Source organism: Colossoma macropomum, unplaced genomic scaffold (genome assembly GCF_904425465.1).
Source record: "Colossoma macropomum unplaced genomic scaffold, Colossoma_macropomum, whole genome shotgun sequence".
Classification (NCBI taxonomy): domain Eukaryota; kingdom Metazoa; phylum Chordata; class Actinopteri; order Characiformes; family Serrasalmidae; genus Colossoma; species Colossoma macropomum.
In genome coordinates this window covers 21512186-21530561 of record NW_023494786.1, presented here as the reverse complement: position 1 = coordinate 21530561, position 18376 = coordinate 21512186, and the positions used below count along the sequence as shown (strand labels likewise).

Genomic DNA, 18376 nt, shown 5'->3' with positions numbered 1-18376 from the left:
GATCTGCTGCGTAAGACGCAATCCTCTATTGTGGAGAAGGGCTTCATGGTCCTAAATAATGATTCTCTGAAAGATGTAAGTAAACCTCTTACTCTGTCCTGTTTATAGATGCTAGTTTGGGTGGAGCTCCTGTTTAGTATACACTGAAGCACACAGTGGTTTTTACGTGTGAAAAGTTTTGTGGCTGGCACGACTCATGTTTGTGGTCACTATGCAAGCTTTTGTACTGTGTGAAACCTTTGTCTTCCCTATGTTCAGTTCAGCATCTCTTTTCTTTTGAATTTAGCTTGTGATCCAGCAGCCTGTTTTCCAATTTCCATATTGTGCAACATTCTAAAACAATGTGTTGGAAGTAAGCAGCTCAGAGAGAAAAGAATGACCACTATCTAAAAACACATAAGCACATAAACACAGATAAGTGTCCTCTTAGTACAGTTTATGGTTGTTGCATTTCACCATGCACTGTGTACAAAACATTAGTGTGAAGTAGTGTTGATGCATTTGTCTCCATTGAGACTCTCGGAGGGCCTTGAAAGGGTACTTGGAATGATTTATCGTATTAGTAATCATTATTTTATTCGATAGTAACAAACAGTGTTGATGGAAATGGTATAAACTAGGCACCATAAGATACATTTTTAGATGTTTTAACAGATATTTCATTAATATTTGTGCGATCTCCTGCGTAAGATGCAGCCTCTGTTGTGGAGAAGGGCTTTATGGTTCAAAATACGGATTCTCTGATGGTTAGATTAACCGATCATTTAAACTGCTATTTCTACAAATTTCTTTGTAAATATATTCCAGTTTGATCTAGTTCTGATGTCTGCATTTTATGAATGTTTATGTATTGGCATCAGCAGATGTGTAGGTGGAAAATATTGAATATCACCATCGACCCACAATTCCCATATCTGTGCATGCCTATTTTATACATGTCTGCAGCAAAATAGTGTTTAATCTTTGCTCTCTCTCTCTCTCTCTCTCTCTCTCTCTCTCTCTCTCTCGCTGTAGGCGGTGGGCAGTGACGGTGTGAGGGTCATGATGGAGAGTGCCCTGACAGCCAGGGATCGGGTGGGGGTGCAGGACTTTGTCCTGCTGGAGAATCACACCAGCGAGGTGGCCTTCATTGAAAACCTGCGCAAGCGCTTCAAAGAGAACCTCATCTATGTAAGAACCACTGCGTGCTCTCTCACCAGCTAATAACTGAGGCCTTCAAACATGAGCAACATGTAAAAATGCATTTGTGCATTGTTATGCATTGGTCCTAAAGTGATTTAGAACTGCATCAATTTTGCAATGTTAGAATGTTATTTTATGCAATTATTCTTTTGGGCTTTTCACCCAAAATAAAATTCACATTCTAATGCATAAACATACAATATGTTTGAGTATTCATTGTGTTTACATTGAATTTTCTTAAAAAAAGTTATCAAAACATAATGAGATTTACACCCCTAGTCCACATGTTTTCTTTCTCTCTAACAGACATATATTGGTTCAGTGTTGGTGTCGGTGAACCCTTATAAAGACCTAGAGATCTACACCAAGCAGCATATGGAACGATACAGGGGTGTTAACTTCTACGAAGTCTCTCCCCACATGTGAGTTATTATTTGAGACAGTGTTATCATCCTACTTGATCAGAGAAGCGTTCCACACTACACAATAAAACACACCTCTGTTTACCTCTTATTCCCATAATCCTCCTCTCATGATACAGAATAGTCTGTCAGCAGGGCTGTGTTTGACCAGTCTATATCAGCAGGCTTTGAGAGACGAGAGAATGCCTGCAAAATCAGATTTCACCTAATGTGAGATAGGACTGTAGTGTAGAGGTGATGTATGTGTTTTTGATGGGTTCAGTGGTTTTTGCAGTGGTGTAGTACGGAAAGAGGAGGCGAGGGGGGTGTGAGGTCAGGAGGAGATTCTCCTGCACTGCTGTAATGGGACATACACACTGATCACAGGCCCATGCAAGTGCTGAAGCTATTTATCACAGCTGCCAGGCAGGCCGAAATAACACAGCGCTTCTCCAGTGCCATCCCACAGCTACTTAAATGACTAACAGCAAAGCGCTTTCCATTATCAATACAAAGCCATCCATTTCCATATAATCATTTAAAGGAACAGTTCAGAGAAAATTCTCATTCGCACATTTTTCTACTTATCCCAAATGTAGTTGTTCAGGCAAGAAATGTTTGGTGTCTGAAGTGTACTACTTTAGTTTTACAGTGGAGCTTTGATATAATGTAGCTAACAGCTAATGGTAGCTTATATCCCACCAGTTAGTTTGTGCAAACTGCCTAATCATCATGTGGATTTACTCATAACAGTATGACATAGTGTTACCTGAAAAAATTAGTCAGAAGTATGTATTCAGGTTTCAAGATACTGTTGTTAGCTCTGCAACATGCTTTTTGTCCACTTGGCTGATTGACCACATATATAAGATGAAAATCATGTAAATAAGACTCTTTCGCCAAGCTATTGCTTTAAATTTAGTAAAGGTGCATTTTGTTTTTTTCTTTATCCTCTTATTTGAAATAAAGGTGACATTTTGTTGATGATAACAAAACTTTGACAAGTTTAACTCTTAACTATATGCATGTCTGCTCTGCTTATCGACTTACTGTGCCTGCTCTTCTCTGTGCAGTTATGCTGTATCTGATAATGCTTATCGCTCCATGCGGACGGAGAGGCGGGACCAGTGTATATTGATCTCAGGTGAGAGTGGCGCTGGGAAGACAGAGGCATCTAAAAAGGTTCTGCAATACTATGCTGTTACCTGCCCTGCCAGTGAGCAAGTGCAGACCGTGAAAGACCGCCTACTGCAGTCCAACCCTGTCCTGGAGGTAATTTTTCACTGAGTGCTAAATTAGTAAATCAGCAATGATTACTCAGTTAAATTAAATTAGTTGATTAAAAAACTTGATTAAAATTCTCCTTCTCAGTGAATTGGCAGTGATTAGTTGGTTGTTTGCATATTTATTGGAGCCTTCCTGGTTTATTTACTTCCCAATAAAGTTGTTTGGAATCTTTGAAAGGCTTTACATGTTTTGTTGTTGTCCAGTGTAAGTTAATATTAATTACTAATAATATCAATAGTGACAGCTCTGATGTTAATAAGATTCTGATGTGGATCTGTATCATAATATTGACATCTATGTATAACTCTGACATGCTCAGATTCTAAACAAGGATTTTTCCTGAGCAGTTTGCTAAATGATTCTCTTGTAATGACACAGTCCTGTAATGGTCTGCATGGTAGGTGTGAACTGTTTTGTGATGAGGCTGCACTTTTGTAAGCAGGATGCCTGAGAATGTGAGAGAGTAACAGTGCACGAAGTGCAGTGCAGCATCCAGATGTTTTGCAGATGTGCATTAAATGTCTAGGCAACCCTTTAATCTAAGATTGTATGTGTGTAATAGTGTGTTTATAGATGTGTGTTAGTGTCAGAATCAGTGATTATGCTCATACTTGTTTCTTCTGTGTTACTGCATCATTTCTCTCTCTTCTATTCCCGATTTTTCAGGCCTTTGGGAATGCAAAAACATTGCGTAATGACAACTCCAGCCGTTTTGGTAAATACATGGACATCCAGTTTGACTTCAGGGTGAGATTCTTCATTGACTGTTAGACACTAAGAATGGGATTTTGGCCATACTTGTACATGATTGTCTTAAAAAGTAATGGTGTTTGAATTGCAACAGAATGTGTTATAATACACACATTGTGTGTGTGTGTGTGTGTGTGTGTGTGTGTGTATAGATTATATTGTTGTGAGGTTAAGGTTGTTATTTAATAAGTGTTAGTTTAAGACATGGGACAAGTTGGATTGAAGCGTACTTTGGAGTGATGCCATAGAAAAAACACTTTTGGTCCCCCGAAGACCCTTTAAATGGAGAACTTTTTGAAAGTTTGAAGAACCTCAAGATCATGTAAAGATGTTATACCAATTAAAGCTTTTTCCTAGAACTGTACATTCAAGCCAAAAACCTTTTACTTTTACGTTTAAGAGTAGTTTAATGTAAATCAGGGGTGTCCAGTCTTATCCACAAAGGGCTGGTGTGGCTGCAGGTTTTAATTTTAAACAGGTTGAAGTACACCTAAATGTGCTTGTTTTATCAGTTAGTATCAGTCTTCAACAAAAGATCATATGTGCTCCTGTTTTGTTGAAATGAAAACCTGCAGCCACACCAGCCCTTTGCAGATAAGATTCAACACCTCTGATGTGAGTAAAAAACAAGGTGGGCATCTACACAGTATCTCAGGTGAAGCATCAAAATAGTGTTATCGCATTCTTTTATGCACTGTACTGTATCCCTTTTACTCTTCTTGGGTGCAGTATGTGCACCTATATTCCCTGTGTCTTTGCATGCATGCATACTTGTCTGTCAGAGTCCCTGTATTACCCCCTCTCCCTCTTCCTTTGACTGTCCCCATTGGCAGGGTGCTCCAGTGGGGGGGCACATCCTGAACTACTTACTGGAGAAATCTCGTGTGGTGCACCAGAGCCATGGGGAGAGAAACTTCCACATCTTCTACCAACTCATCGAGGGAGGAGAGGAGGACCTGCTGAGGAGACTGGGCCTAGAGAGGAATACACAGCAGTACCAGTACCTTGTCAAGGTCAGAATGAAAGAAGAGGGTGGATCTGTACATTAGATGAGGAGCAGTACCATGTTTTTTTCCCCTATACTAAGCACTTCACATAAGAAAATACTCCACTAACCTGCAGGAAAAAAATGCACAGCCAACTATGTGACGTGTATATATGCAGAAATAACATTGCAGTGCAAATTTGTGCAAAATTAGGTAGTAGTAAACATTGCCTTTTGCCCGGTGCCTCTGGCTAGAGCTTGTAGCCCAAGTGGCCTTTTGACTTTTTTTTTTGCATTCTTTTTCCATTTTAATGAACTTATTTGAACTTAAACACATAGCTATTTGCATCAAATGCTTATTAATTGTAAATACCATGTATATAAGATAAACATGGTTCGATAATTCTAGATACAAATTCATAATTTTGGCCACAAGATTCACTGGCTTAGTGTCTGCCCCTATTGAGAGTTATTTGTAATTGTAAATATACAGTGTTAACATTAGACTGTGTGTCCTCACATTTCCTACTTTGTTTTCCTTTATGTTATGTTGCAGTAAGAGCAATTCTATAATATTTCAGGCTAGATTTGTTGCAAAATCAAATAGGATTTTTTTTCCTTTGACATCTCATATCGGTTGGTGTCAGCCCAATACAGACACTGGCTATTGGATTGGTGCAATTTCCAGTACACAAACACACATACACGCAAACACATGCCTGGGAGACTCCCCTCTGAACTCCCCTGGTGTTTAATAGAGGAAGTAAGGAGTAGCTCCCCTCCTTCCACTTCCTCTGCTTTTCTGAGTGTGTGAGAGTGTGTATATGTCATTCTCCCTGCTGGGCTCTTTGCCTGTGGATAGCCTATTAGTCCTGACTGTAATCTACCACTGCTGCTGCTGTCCTCACTTACTAAGACATAGAGACCTGCTTATTCAGCTTCTTTATGCGAAAGTCCCTCCATGTTTCAGCCAGTTAGCCATCCTTATTTCCAGATTTTCCCTTAAAGACGAGTATAGTATATCTAATCTATCTATCTATCCATCATGTGGATCAGAATTATCAGCTGCTTATCAGCTTTGCCAAAAGCTGAACCAATCAGCTGCATACAACCTAAAATTTAAGTCAACACACAGTCATTATTATACCACACAAGCAAAGAGCAATGCTGGGAATTACCTAGCAAGACTTGTGGTGTCGTCTCCATTTAGGTATTCTATGAATAAGAAGTACAAGTAGTTAAATATCTGTTAGAGCTTTTTATTAATGTGCATTTGTGTTGCAGGGTAATTGTCCCAAAGTGAGCTCCATTAATGACCGCAGTGACTGGAAAGTGGTGAGGAAGGCCCTGAGTGTCATTGGATTCAGTGATGATGATGTAGAGGTAAGAGGTGGAGATGGCACAATACCACCTTTTCCTTGTTGATGCTGATACCAAAGCTTTGAAATGAGCTATTTTTAATGAAGCACATTGCTTCAGACGGACGTCTGAAAATCCGATCCTCCACTTTCTGCTAATGTTATCAGATTCCCATCAATACAGATATGCTCAAGACAGCACAATATACACCACATGCGTACATAGAAAGGATGAGTGTGTTGACAGTCCAATCTGGGGCCCCTCATTTTATCTGGCACTGAGCCAGAGCACATCTGTTTGTGGTTGTGTTTTTTCTGTTGAGTGGAAGGTATATCTAAGTGTCAAGGCATATAAATTTGTGTTCTTTAGCCTTATATTTCTGTTCTCTCACCCTCTCTCTCTCCCTCCCTTTCTCTCTCTCTCTCTTCCTCCCTCCCTCTCTGCAGGAGCTACTGAACATTATTGCCAGTGTGCTACACTTGGGGAATGTGCATTTCGGGGGAGAGGACAGTGGCAATGCCTACATTACCACAGACACACAGATTAAATACTTAGCTAGGGTAAGAGTCCAACCCCGTCATAGCATAGCCCTGTGCCTGACACAGTGCATACAGTGCATGTACATGTACATTTGTGATAGAATAACCAGTCTTTTTTAATTAAAATATGTACAGTACTGTGAAAATGTCAGACAACCCTTTATTTGTCAGATTTCCAGTCCAAATGGCCCAAACAAGTTATTCCTTTTTAGAAAACATATTTAACAGAAAATTACACAGAAGTCGGAACACCTGAATATAATATCAAATCTTTCAATTTTCTGTGTGTCCAGCATTTTTAGTAGACTTTTGAAGAGACATTTTTATAAACATTTTTTTCCACATCTTCAACGCTCAGTCTTACAAGTCTGTTGCATGTTGAATGTTCAAAGATGTTAAGGTCTGGCCTGAGAACACCATCGGCCCTTTTTGGGAATTAAATAAAAGAAGAGTGGTCTATTGACATTTGTGCAGCACTGTATAACAACTGATTATGGAAAGCAATAGTGAATATGTCTATGTTTTGTATTGCTTGCTGTGTTATCACAGTTGTTAGGTGTGGATGGCTCAGTTCTCAAAGAGGCTCTCACACATAAGAAGATTACAGCTAAAGGGGAAGAGGTATGACATTTATTGCTGTCAACATGTCAACGTACTACTATGCCAAGATATTTGTTAAGTGAAAAAGACACTGCTGTCAGCACACTACTACACCAAGATATTTGCCTTATTGGAAAAAACAGCACATTTCACTTTAGAGTGAGTTTGCGTAAAACATTTGGAAAGAATGTTTAATCTATCCCATCATTTTTCTGTATGTGTATATTTATTACAGCTGATGAGCCCATTGAATCAGGAGCAGGCTTTCTCAGCACGAGATGCTTTATCTAAAGCCATATATGGCCGCACCTTCACCTGGCTAGTCAACAAAATCAACGACTCTCTTGCCTTCAAGGTACAGCTGCAAGATGATCTGTTTAGCAGGGCGCTGCTGGTTCTGCAAGCACTGAGTAAAGTGTCAGTGTTTGGCTCCCCCATGTGGATAAACATCAAAATGACTTAAAAATGAACGCCTTTCTGTTGTATCTTCTTGCAGACTGCTACATACATCCAGACACTGTGCCATTATGATTTCTCTTGCTTATGTTTTGCAGGATGACTCCTTCAGCAGTAAGAATGCCTCGGTCATTGGCCTCTTGGATATCTATGGTTTTGAAGTCTTCCAGAACAACAGGTGGGAAGAGTCCAGCTGTGGTCTGTATTATTGTATCATTTGTATGGTTTTCCAAACACTTTGTCTTTTGATGATCAGAAGTGTGCTGATTTTCACATAAGAAATTTCTCAAGCTAGTGTGAAGAAGTTGACCGAGCACTTTGTTTAGCATAGCAGCCAGCTGGATTTCTTTCTGAGAATTGGATTTGCATATGGAAAATAAATAATATGAGCTGTTATGGTGTGGGAGTAAGTTCCTGGAGGCCTCTGGCTTCTTTTGAAGTACTATATGTTGTAAGTCTCACATTTCATAACCTGGATTTATCAGACAGTAATTTGGAAAGCTATATTAATGCATCAGTCAGTATGACTTCACAGATCTACCTAGTATGGTGGAAATGCTGGCTTATAACAAAAAAGGCTAGCACACTGGCTCAGAAAAAACTAAAAAATAAAAGAAATTAGCTTTTTGTAATATTAAGTAATAATTAATTAATGCATGAATGCATACAAGGCCAAATAATTGCAAACTTTTTTAAAATAAGGTCAAAATGTACCATTCACTCCTCAGTCTGCAGAGTGAATAGGTATGCACTCAACTGCAAAAACAGGCTGATTTAATTTATTGTTTTATGATGGCACCAAAACCAATAATACATAAAACCACACAAGCATTGTAGGTATGTTTCAGGGAAAAACATAAAATTTAAAAAAAACTATCAGATATTGTCACTGTCCAAAGAAAAACTCCAAAATAATAACTTTACAGGAGAGCACAAAAACACTCCTACCTTTTAAAGTAAGTTAATATAAATAGATTTTAGAAGTTATTTTAGAGCATTTCTATTGGTCCGTTCATCATATACTTTTCACACAAGGTAAAGGTACAGCTGCAGGATGATCTGTTTATCAGGGCACTGTTGGTATTGCCATGTTCAGTTGATGTAGAAAAATAAAAATCAACAAAAATAGAGATGGTTTTCTTTGGACAGCATCGATATAGGTCCTTTAAGTACTCAGTTATGATTTAGCTCATTCAATTAGTTCAGTGTAGTGTTTAACAGAGTGATCTCTTGTGGCTGAAGCAGTAACACATGATCATCCTCTCTTCTCTGTGTATCCAGTTTTGAGCAGTTCTGCATCAACTACTGCAATGAGAAGCTGCAGCAACTCTTCATCGAGCTGACCCTGAAGTCAGAGCAAGAGGAGTACGAAGCCGAGGGAATCACGGTGGGAGCCCCTGCCAGACACACAAACATCTAGCACTTTTCAACATATGGTCTTCTTTATGCAAGGTCGTGGGAGAGGGGATTGATCTGGCTTTAGGCCCAGCTCAAAGGGCTCATTATGGGCTATTATGTGATGCTAAGTGTGTTCTGTGTCATTTCTATGATAATGTTGACCTCTGGCAGCAGCATGACTCATCTCAGCACTGCCACTTTTAAAGAAAGCCTGTTTGTGACCACATGCTTAGAGTGGGCCGCTTTTGAATTCCTGGCATTCTGCAAATGTTTGGTTTTATAACTGTAACAGCAACACGGAAAAGATGAATAAATATCAGTTGTTTCAGATCTAGTCAAGTTCTCAAATCAAAACTCTAAGCTGTTGTTCTTTCTGTTTCCAGTGGGAGCCAGTGCAATATTTCAATAACAAGATTATTTGTGATCTTGTGGAGGAGAAGTTCAAAGGCATCATCTCAATCTTGGTGAGAGTTCTTAAAGACTGCTTCTTGATAAAACATACTTGTGTTCCTGGAGTTACAACGATTATTACCAAGCAAACAATCTGATTGGTTGAAATCTTTGGTTTTATCTGATAATAGGGCATCTTCTTTACCTATATCATTCCACTGACCGTGGTTTGCTAAAGTAAAAACTATGGTTGTTTTACTTGCTCCTGGAACTCCTTTTTGGGTGGAATAAATTGTATTTGAGACAATGGTCCAGGCCTCTTCGCTACACTTATATTTCTTATAACAAAACAACACCCCTTATGTTACTTGCGATAACACATTCGTTCTTGTGTTCTGTTGCTTAATGATCCCCTGTAGTTTATCTCTAAAGGGGTTTCCCTTGTTTTTCAAAAATTTCTACACGGTTCATTGAGATGTAAACAAAGTCATTCAGAGTCATTTGATGTGAAATCGTTCATTGCAAAAAAATATATCACCTTACATTCCTTTACAGTTGTGATGGAACCAGCGGTCACAATCTCCAACAGAAATACTGCCATTTTTGTTACTCTCAAAACCACCAGTGAGCCAACACATGTTTTCTGAGTTTTAATATGTGATGTTGATAATGGTACATTATGGGTACATCTGAAAAAATTATGTTTGGGGACTATTTTGCCTTATAGCACCCTGCATGTACCTCTCCACCATGAATGGATTAAAAAAAAACAATTTAGGCCAAAATCTTATCATAAAACTAAAGTAAAATAATAGTCTCAGACGTCAGGCAACATATTCACAACAACTCCATGTAATAGTGTTATGTGAGGGAGCTTTTAGTGGCCTTAAACTCCTTGGCTGACTGGTTCCTGTCATCACCACAACAATCCTAACTTGGTAAGTTTCTCGAGACCAGCATTTCACATCAAACCACTCTGAATGACCTTGTTACATCTTAACTGTTTAATTATGCATACATTTGAAAAAAAATTTGATGGATTTTCCCCCTTTTTCCTCTGTTCTTGTAGGCTTTATTGCATTTTCTGTCACCAACTCTTTCTCTTTCCTCCTCTTTTTTTCCCTTGTCTTTCTCTGTAGGATGAGGAATGCCTCAGGCCGGGAGATGCCAGTGACATCACTTTTCTGGAAAAGCTGGAGGACACAGTGGGAGGCCACGCCCACTTCCTAAGGTCAGTCTCACCTACCGTTTTGTTTGTAGAAGGAGCATTTGAATATGCATTAACCTTTGGCCTTTATCACCTTATAAACATCTGTATTCGTTCTGTAGTCATAAGCTGGCTGATGGAAAGACCCGGAAGGTGATGGGCCGAGATGAGTTCAGGCTGCTGCATTATGCAGGAGAAGTGAACTACAGTGTGAATGGTGAGTGAATGGACTACGCTGAGAGACAGAGAAAGAATTACTGATATAAAGGAGGCTCTAATGCCCAAATCATGAGCTCTGACTTGAGGCGCTCCACCTTAAGCCTCAAACCAGAAAAAAGTAGATATTCTGGTCTTCTTGGCAAAAACAACAGGTCTGAACCTTATTTTATAGAATATTATCACGATTTAAATCCCAGTCACAATAATAGTCAGAAAAATCGCAATTAGATATTTTTCCCCAATCGTTCAGCCATGCTCTGGATTGAACAATTTGTGAATTTTGTGAATCTTTAAAAGTTATTCAGTAGTTTTCTTAAGGTATAGAATGGCTAGTTAGTGAGATATTCTCATATGTCTGCCAAATCATACCAGTTTGTCATGTGTGGGTGCAAGGATGCGGTAAAGAGTTTCAAGTTGGGGGTGCTAAACAATTTTAAACAGCAAATGCTTAATGTATACAGAAATGTATACAGGCTTAATGTATATGCACTATAATGTGGCGAAAGATGACAATATACACAAATAACTGACACATCAAACTGCTGATACACACTCTGCTCTCTCTTGTTCTAGATGAAGCTTATGCAAATGAGCTGAATGGCAACCAATCACATTGTTGATCTGTAGCATTTTAAAAGATTGTGTCACGCCCATAGTCAAATGACATTTGAAATTTTTAGGTGCTGCCGCTCCTTCAGCAACCCCCTTTCCGCATCCTTGTGTAGGTGTGTTTTTGTAGCCCCCCTGCCCCTACACATCATACACAAACGACCTGTGGTTGGTTATTCTGCATGGCAGTCAAATGGCCCTTTCCATCAATGCATCAGACTTGCGAGACTAATTGAAAATTGACAGTCATTTGACAGTTGACAGTCATATCAGTCACTACACACTAAACACTAAATCTATTTGAGTCTGATGACTCTGCTCAAGCAGCATGATTACTGACCCCTCCGTGTTCGTTCTCACTCCCAGGCTTTCTGGACAAGAACAATGACCTCCTCTTCAGAAATTTGAAGGAGGTGAGTGTGTAGGACTAGAAAGAAATATGTCAGGACAATGCTTTACCATTCTGTGTTGTTCTGTATTACAGTAGTCACTGTAATATCTAATCAGCTCTGTGTATGGGACTGTGCTTCACACAGGTTATGTGCATGTCAGAAAACAAGATTCTCACTCAGTGTTTCGACCGGGAAGAGTTAACGGACAGGAAACGACCAGAAACGGTGAGAAAGACACAGCTTTGCTTATTTACAGCACCCTCACCCATTAAGTCCAGTCTTTATGACCAACACTGTGGAAAGTATCAATTTAATAAAAAGCTTCAACATTCTGCAATTAGATATTTCAGTAGTTTTAATGTGCTTGAGCTTATTTCTTGACTGAAACTTAATTAGTACTTCATCCCAATGAACATATACAGCCCAGGGATTTGTGTTCTGTGTGCTTTTTTGGGATATGAAGATTTCAAGTTAATGGGTGTGAGTTCTATTACAGTTCACAAATGTAGTTCTCTTCTTAGTATATATTTTAACAGCCTCAATTTGAAGGCCCATAGCAGGCAGACAAAGGTTCTGTGGCAGAGCTTTTGTTGATGCCTCTCTCCAGACTCAAAGCAGCAGAGTTTTAGGTCTCTGGGGAACCACGGCACCCCACAGAATTTTTTATGATACTACTTCCATGTTACTTTTACTTCGATATTATCTTTATTGCAATGATTTTGTGATACAGGACTGTATATAACACAGAAAGCTCAAAAACTTGGCCTCCCTCCATTCTCCCCAACACTGTTCAAGTGATAAATAGGGGAATCGCTGCTAGCCGCCCCTGCTGTGAGGAATGCCCTGACTCTTGGGTGCACTCTTTACGTGTGTGCGAACGTGTCTGTGAAGAGCCCTACCCCTCGTGCCCACTCCGCAGAAGGCCATTGGCTGGTAGAGAGTGGGCTGCTGATGCTGTTTAGCTGTTTGTATGCATTGTTGACGGTCAGCCTCTCCCACACTGTCACCGCCTGGCCGGACCTGCACACTGGGACGTGTGTTCTCACTCCTCTTTCACTCTGCTCTCTCCCTTTCTTTCCTTCGTTCTCTTCGTTGGTCCTCTGTGCCCAGACGGCTACCCAGTTTAAGAACAGCCTGGCCAAGCTGATGGAAATCCTGATGTCCAAGGAGCCGTCGTATGTGCGCTGCATCAAACCCAACGATGCCAAGCAGGCTGGTGAGTGTCTTCATTTAGGCAGGTGTAAGCATGTTTGTCCGTATGTGTGTGCTCTCTTGCTCATAAAGTGTGACTATTATTTTTTTATGTTTTTGTTTTTTTTTTCTTTTTTTCGTTCGTTGTTATTGTATGATGTTAATAGCAGCCCAGCCATGTGGTAAAGAGCTATTAAACTTTATTTTAAAAAATGAAGACAAAATGGGGAGAGGATTGTCTCCTTCCAGTGTTGGGGCAGCTCTGTTCTTTCAGCTGTTGTAATAAACTGCTGTCATATTCTGTCAGACCACAGTCCACACTGCAGCCTTTGTGTTATTCATTCTCTCCCTATCTCTCAACCCTCCCCCCCATCTTTCTCTGTCCTTCCCTCTCTCTGTTTGTCTGTTTGTCAGTGAGCTGGATCCCCCCCCCCCTTACTGTTTTCCATCATCTTCTATCTATTCTGGCTCTATTACTGGCTTTCTTTCTCTCTTGTTGAATGCATTTATAAGTTTTTATACGTTCCATTAAAAGTTTGGGGATACTTAGCTTTTTAAAAATGTTTTTAATGAATAAGTATGTGTTTTTGTTAATTTGCAATAACTTTAAATATTAAAACAAAAGCTGTATGGATTTTCCCACTTCACAAGCCCTAAAGCCCTTTGAGAATGATGTCAAACCCTATTGCAAACCCCCTGCACATTATCTCTGTGCTATGATGTCCGCACTCAAACATTTCAGGTGTTTAAACCTCCTTTGGGTCAAAAGGCTTTCAATCTGTGCTTTTAACAATATTTTAACTTTTTACTAAATTTCAAAAGGGGGGAGGTGTCACCAAACTCATTTTATATTAAACTTATATTAAACTTATAACTTATATTAAAATTTTAGGTGAACAGGAAAATCTTAAAACTCAACCCTGTCTTTCTGCAGGGCGTTTTGATGAAGTTCTGATCAGACATCAGGTGAAGTATCTGGGGCTGATGGAGAACTTGCGCGTGAGGAGAGCTGGCTTTGCCTACCGTCGGCGCTATGAAGTCTTCCTGCAGAGGTCAGCAGAGCTTCTTATCCAGCATATGCCCTCTGCTTTTACTGACCATTCTGAGGCCATTCCTCATTGTCACAAAATTACATCAGATACTGAATCAGTGCTTTCAGTTCCCCCTCCTGTATGCTCATGACTTCCTGGGGGTTTTAATGTAATGTAATGTAATGTAATCTATTGGTCAGCAGGGCATTCCAGTGTGTGCTGAGGGCCATACAGAGACACTTCTGTATTTATGGTGCATGTTGTTTTAATATGTGTCTTGTGGCAGGTATAAGTCCTTGTGTCCAGACACCTGGCCCAACTGGGATGGACGCTTGGTCGATGGAGTTTCCACACTTGTCAAGCATCTGGGCTACAAGCCTGAGGAGTACAAACTTGGCAGGTTGGTTATACCCAAAGTAGCCCCTTTCAAAATGTACATTTTGATATAAAAACCTAAATAAAAAATATTATACGTCATCATATTTTTCACATTTTAGGTCCAAAATCTTCATCCGTTTTCCAAAGACGTTGTTTGCAACCGAAGATGCCTTAGAAGTCAGAAAACACAGTCTTGGTAAGAACCATTGTTGTGACGAATGTCAGTAGAAGGGTATGAAAATGGTAGAACTAGCAGGAGTTTTTGTAAGGCATGATTTAATGGTCTGCTTAGGCCTGCCTGTTGTTACACCATCTCACTGAGCCCCTCTCATTGAGCTTTGTGCTTTTGCAGCAACCAAGCTTCAAGCATCCTGGAAAGGCTACAGTCAGAAATCTAAGTACCGTAAACTGAGGCACTCAGGTAAGGCTTTAGAAAACGGTGAGGGTTGGCAGCATCAAAATCAGAATCATTTTACCGGCCAAGTACATTTTGGAATTTGCTTTGGTGAAATTGGTGCTTATGTACATAAATGGGAATTGGTGCTCACATCAATGCCTCTGTTCAGACCTTTCATGAAGAAAAATCCTTTCATTTTGTATGTCTTTGTAAATGTTATGTTTTTCTTGTAAAAAAAGGAAATTGCTCAGCCTTTTGGTTATCGTTCTGTAGCCATCCTGATCCAGGCCTGGTGGAGAGGTATTCTGGCCCGCAGGAGAGCACAGCGCAGAAGACAAGCTGCTGACACCATCCGCAGGTCTGTCTGCTTTAGTATGACCTTACTCAGATATTTAGCCACTTATTGCTACACTAGGGGTGTGATAGGGTAGTTACATATATTTTTGTACATGGCAAAAATATAATATCATAATTCATATGTAAAGACATTTTCACCATACATGGTACTAAAATGCTATCTAAACTATGCATACAATTATTTTTTTTAATCATACTGCACATCACTTCATACAATTTTTCAGGACCCGTTATGCTGTCTTGAACTTCTGGCACTGGCAGGGTTTGAAATTGTTATCTCCCACATTAGAATCCTGGACATACTCAGAAAAACTTGTGACTGGGATGTATTTTATCATTATATTGATACTCTCACAAGGCCTGTGCTGCATAGCCTGAATTTGTAATGTCTAATGGTGGTGTCAGCAAGCTAGAGATAAAATATCTGCCTTCTGCATCATGCTTTGTCAAAAAAATTCATAATACAACAACCAACAGGAGAACAACAACCTTCTGACCCACAAGACTGATCGTTACCCCTCTCACACTTTCACACTAAGAACATTATGTGCAAAAGAACTTCTTTCAGTGAGAGCTCAATGTTAAGCACCAGGCATCTATAGCTGTGACTTTGTATGGACTCAAATAATTCCTTTGTTTTAGGTTCATCAAAGGATTCATGTACCGTCACCAACCCCGCTGCCCCGAGAATGAGTACTTCCTTGACTATGTGCGCTACTCCTTCTTAATGAAGCTGCACAGGAGCCTGCCCAAAACAGTACTGGACAAAAGCTGGCCAACACCCCCACCTGCCCTCATTGAGGTAGGACTACACTTCTTATCAGCTCTTCCTTGACTACTACTGAATGCTGAGAATGTATAAAAGGAACATATGCATTGATCAGACGGTGCTTTGATTTTGGAATGTTCGATTACATTTTGTAAGACAGATTAGCTACGTTTGAAGCCATTATAAATTACTCCCATGCAAACATCAGACCTCACACATCAATTGAATTCTGCTTTTATGTGACAAGTTGTTAACAATGCATTGTGTACTTCATAGCATAATCTTTTACCATAATGTTACAACCTACTATTATAGCCTACAGCTAACAAATTAAATTGATTAGTGGGATAATTGCTTTTTGCAGTCCAAATAGTGCTTAACAAAACCATGGGGAAATCACAGTAATGTACAGCCTTTCATGGCTTATTGCTTAAATAATTATACTCAGTAAAATATCTGCTGAAAATAACATTCCCTAGCTATTTTCAAGTGTAAAAATCCAAAAATAAGAGCTTGGTAGAGTGGATTACATTCCACTACTGTGTAAATACCTTCTCCAGTGTATCCAGTGTATTTTTAAAAATAATTCTGTATTATACCAAAATGATGAAAACAAATTGAATCAGCTCTACTGTGTACAGTTTGGGATGAGTATGAACAAACTATGTTCCCAACAGGCATCAGAGCACCTCCGCAAGTTGTGCATGCAGAACATGGTGTGGAAATACTGCAAGACCATCAGCCCAGAGTGGAAGCACCAGGTAGGTTCCTTATTACTGGCCAGATAAAACAACCTTTATACAGAATGCATAAGATAGAAAAGTATGGAAGTTTCCCTGGTCTCGTCCTTGTAAATTCTTTCTTTCTCCTTGTCATTCTAGTTGGAGCAAAAGATGGTGGCCAGTGAAATATTTAAGGACAAAAAAGACAACTACCCTCAGAGTGTACCCAAGTTGTTTGTAGGCACAAGACTGAGTAAGTTCTCTCAACCAATTGGGACTTTAAGACGTTTTAGCTCTGTTGTGTCTGATGTTGTTTGGATTGTGTGTGTTTGTTTAGATGGGGAGGATATCAACCCTAAAGTGCTTCAGTCTCTGGGCACTGAGAAGATGAAGGTGAGCAATATGCTCCATTTTTTTCCATTGTATTTACACAGAGTTACCACCATACAGCGAACCACCTCATGATAGTAATAGCATGTCATAGATGTCCTAACCAATAGGAGAGCTCTCTTAACTCTCTTATCTACCTAGATACCACAGAGAAAAACAATTCCTGATTCCTGCTTCCCAGTTTTCACATTTGAAGAATTTGACCCTTTTGGTTTAGTCCAAAGCTTGACAATGAAACAAAAGCTATACTTAACAAGTTTAACTATAAGCATGATTCTTTTGAGGTTTCCTTTCTGTTTTACAATAATATGAATTTGGTTGGATGTTTCAAATAATAAATTCAAATGCATGGAAATCCAACTGATTGGCAAGAGAAAAGTAGAAAAATCTCACACCCTTTGAGATTTCTAAATGAGTACTTTTAAAGGTCTAAATGAAAATATAAGGACTAACAATTATGTTTTTTCTTCTTGGAAAGTAATTAAGTAAAAGCAAAAGTTTTCAGTTTTAATAATACTCAAGTAAAATACAGATCTTACTAAATAATGTAGTATAGTATATCATATAAAATATAGTAACAAAGTGCAATTACTCAAGTATTTTCTACCCCTGCAAAAAACACATCTCTCGTAATGAACATGTGGTAGGCTTGAGTGTGGACATTCATGAGTTACTAGTGTATCATCACTGAAAAAACATTACGTTTAAAACAGAAAAAACAAACAAACAAAATGTTTCAAATGTCTGATAAAAGGTTTGCTTTTAAACATGTCTGTTGGTCTGTGAACATTAAATGTTCCAACTAAGCATGGCTGGTGTTTTCAAATAGTAAAAAAATATAAAATAAAAATGAAAAACTGAGATTTTGACCCTGATGATATGTGTGTTTCTTTACAGTATGCTGTTCCAGTGACTAAATATGACAGAAAAGGATATAAAGCTCGGGCACGACAGATGCTACTGACTGGCAGCAGTGTGATCATAGTGGAGGATGCCAAGCTGAAGCAGCACATTGATTACAGCGCATTGAAAGGTGAGCACTAATGCAGATGGAGGTGATTAAACAGAGTATCAGACAGTGAACGAGAGAGAGATGGATTGAGATAATACGGGACTGAGAGTTAATTTGTGTGAAAAGAGAGATCAGCTAACTTTGTCATCCTCCATCTTCAGGGATTTCTGTCAGCTCCCTCAGTGACGGCATGTTCGTCCTCCATGTTCCTTGTGAAGACAACAAACAGAAGGTGAGAGTGAAGGCATAATTGCATAGAATAGTGACGATCAGTGCTGGTCTGTGTTAAGTGGAACTGTGTTAAGCAGACTGGATAAAAAAAGAATGAATTGATTTAATTATACATTTGTTCATA

General features: G+C 39.3%; 1 protein-coding gene across 4 annotated transcripts in view; it reads left to right on the top strand.

Moving 5' to 3' along the window:
- Nucleotides 1-18376, top strand: part of myo1cb (myosin Ic, paralog b) — a 52689-nt gene that overhangs the window by 31128 nt on the left and 3185 nt on the right. For all 4 annotated transcript variants that reach the window (XM_036563826.1, XM_036563800.1, XM_036563807.1 and 1 more), the window contains 28 exons: nucleotides 1015-1170; nucleotides 1489-1604; nucleotides 2657-2855; nucleotides 3537-3617; nucleotides 4454-4633; nucleotides 5890-5988; nucleotides 6411-6524; nucleotides 7053-7124; nucleotides 7339-7458; nucleotides 7658-7737; nucleotides 8841-8946; nucleotides 9341-9421; nucleotides 10487-10578; nucleotides 10677-10771; nucleotides 11749-11795; nucleotides 11919-11999; nucleotides 12885-12990; nucleotides 13900-14017; nucleotides 14283-14396; nucleotides 14494-14570; nucleotides 14727-14795; nucleotides 15045-15129; nucleotides 15771-15930; nucleotides 16575-16658; nucleotides 16779-16872; nucleotides 16957-17012; nucleotides 17907-18042; nucleotides 18183-18253. In XM_036563826.1, coding sequence (XP_036419719.1) covers nucleotides 1042-1170; nucleotides 1489-1604; nucleotides 2657-2855; nucleotides 3537-3617; nucleotides 4454-4633; nucleotides 5890-5988; nucleotides 6411-6524; nucleotides 7053-7124; nucleotides 7339-7458; nucleotides 7658-7737; nucleotides 8841-8946; nucleotides 9341-9421; nucleotides 10487-10578; nucleotides 10677-10771; nucleotides 11749-11795; nucleotides 11919-11999; nucleotides 12885-12990; nucleotides 13900-14017; nucleotides 14283-14396; nucleotides 14494-14570; nucleotides 14727-14795; nucleotides 15045-15129; nucleotides 15771-15930; nucleotides 16575-16658; nucleotides 16779-16872; nucleotides 16957-17012; nucleotides 17907-18042; nucleotides 18183-18253 — 2862 coding nt within the window. In that variant the 5' untranslated portion in view covers nucleotides 1015-1041. The remainder of the gene's footprint in view (nucleotides 1-1014; nucleotides 1171-1488; nucleotides 1605-2656; nucleotides 2856-3536; nucleotides 3618-4453; nucleotides 4634-5889; nucleotides 5989-6410; nucleotides 6525-7052; nucleotides 7125-7338; nucleotides 7459-7657; nucleotides 7738-8840; nucleotides 8947-9340; nucleotides 9422-10486; nucleotides 10579-10676; nucleotides 10772-11748; nucleotides 11796-11918; nucleotides 12000-12884; nucleotides 12991-13899; nucleotides 14018-14282; nucleotides 14397-14493; nucleotides 14571-14726; nucleotides 14796-15044; nucleotides 15130-15770; nucleotides 15931-16574; nucleotides 16659-16778; nucleotides 16873-16956; nucleotides 17013-17906; nucleotides 18043-18182; nucleotides 18254-18376) is intronic.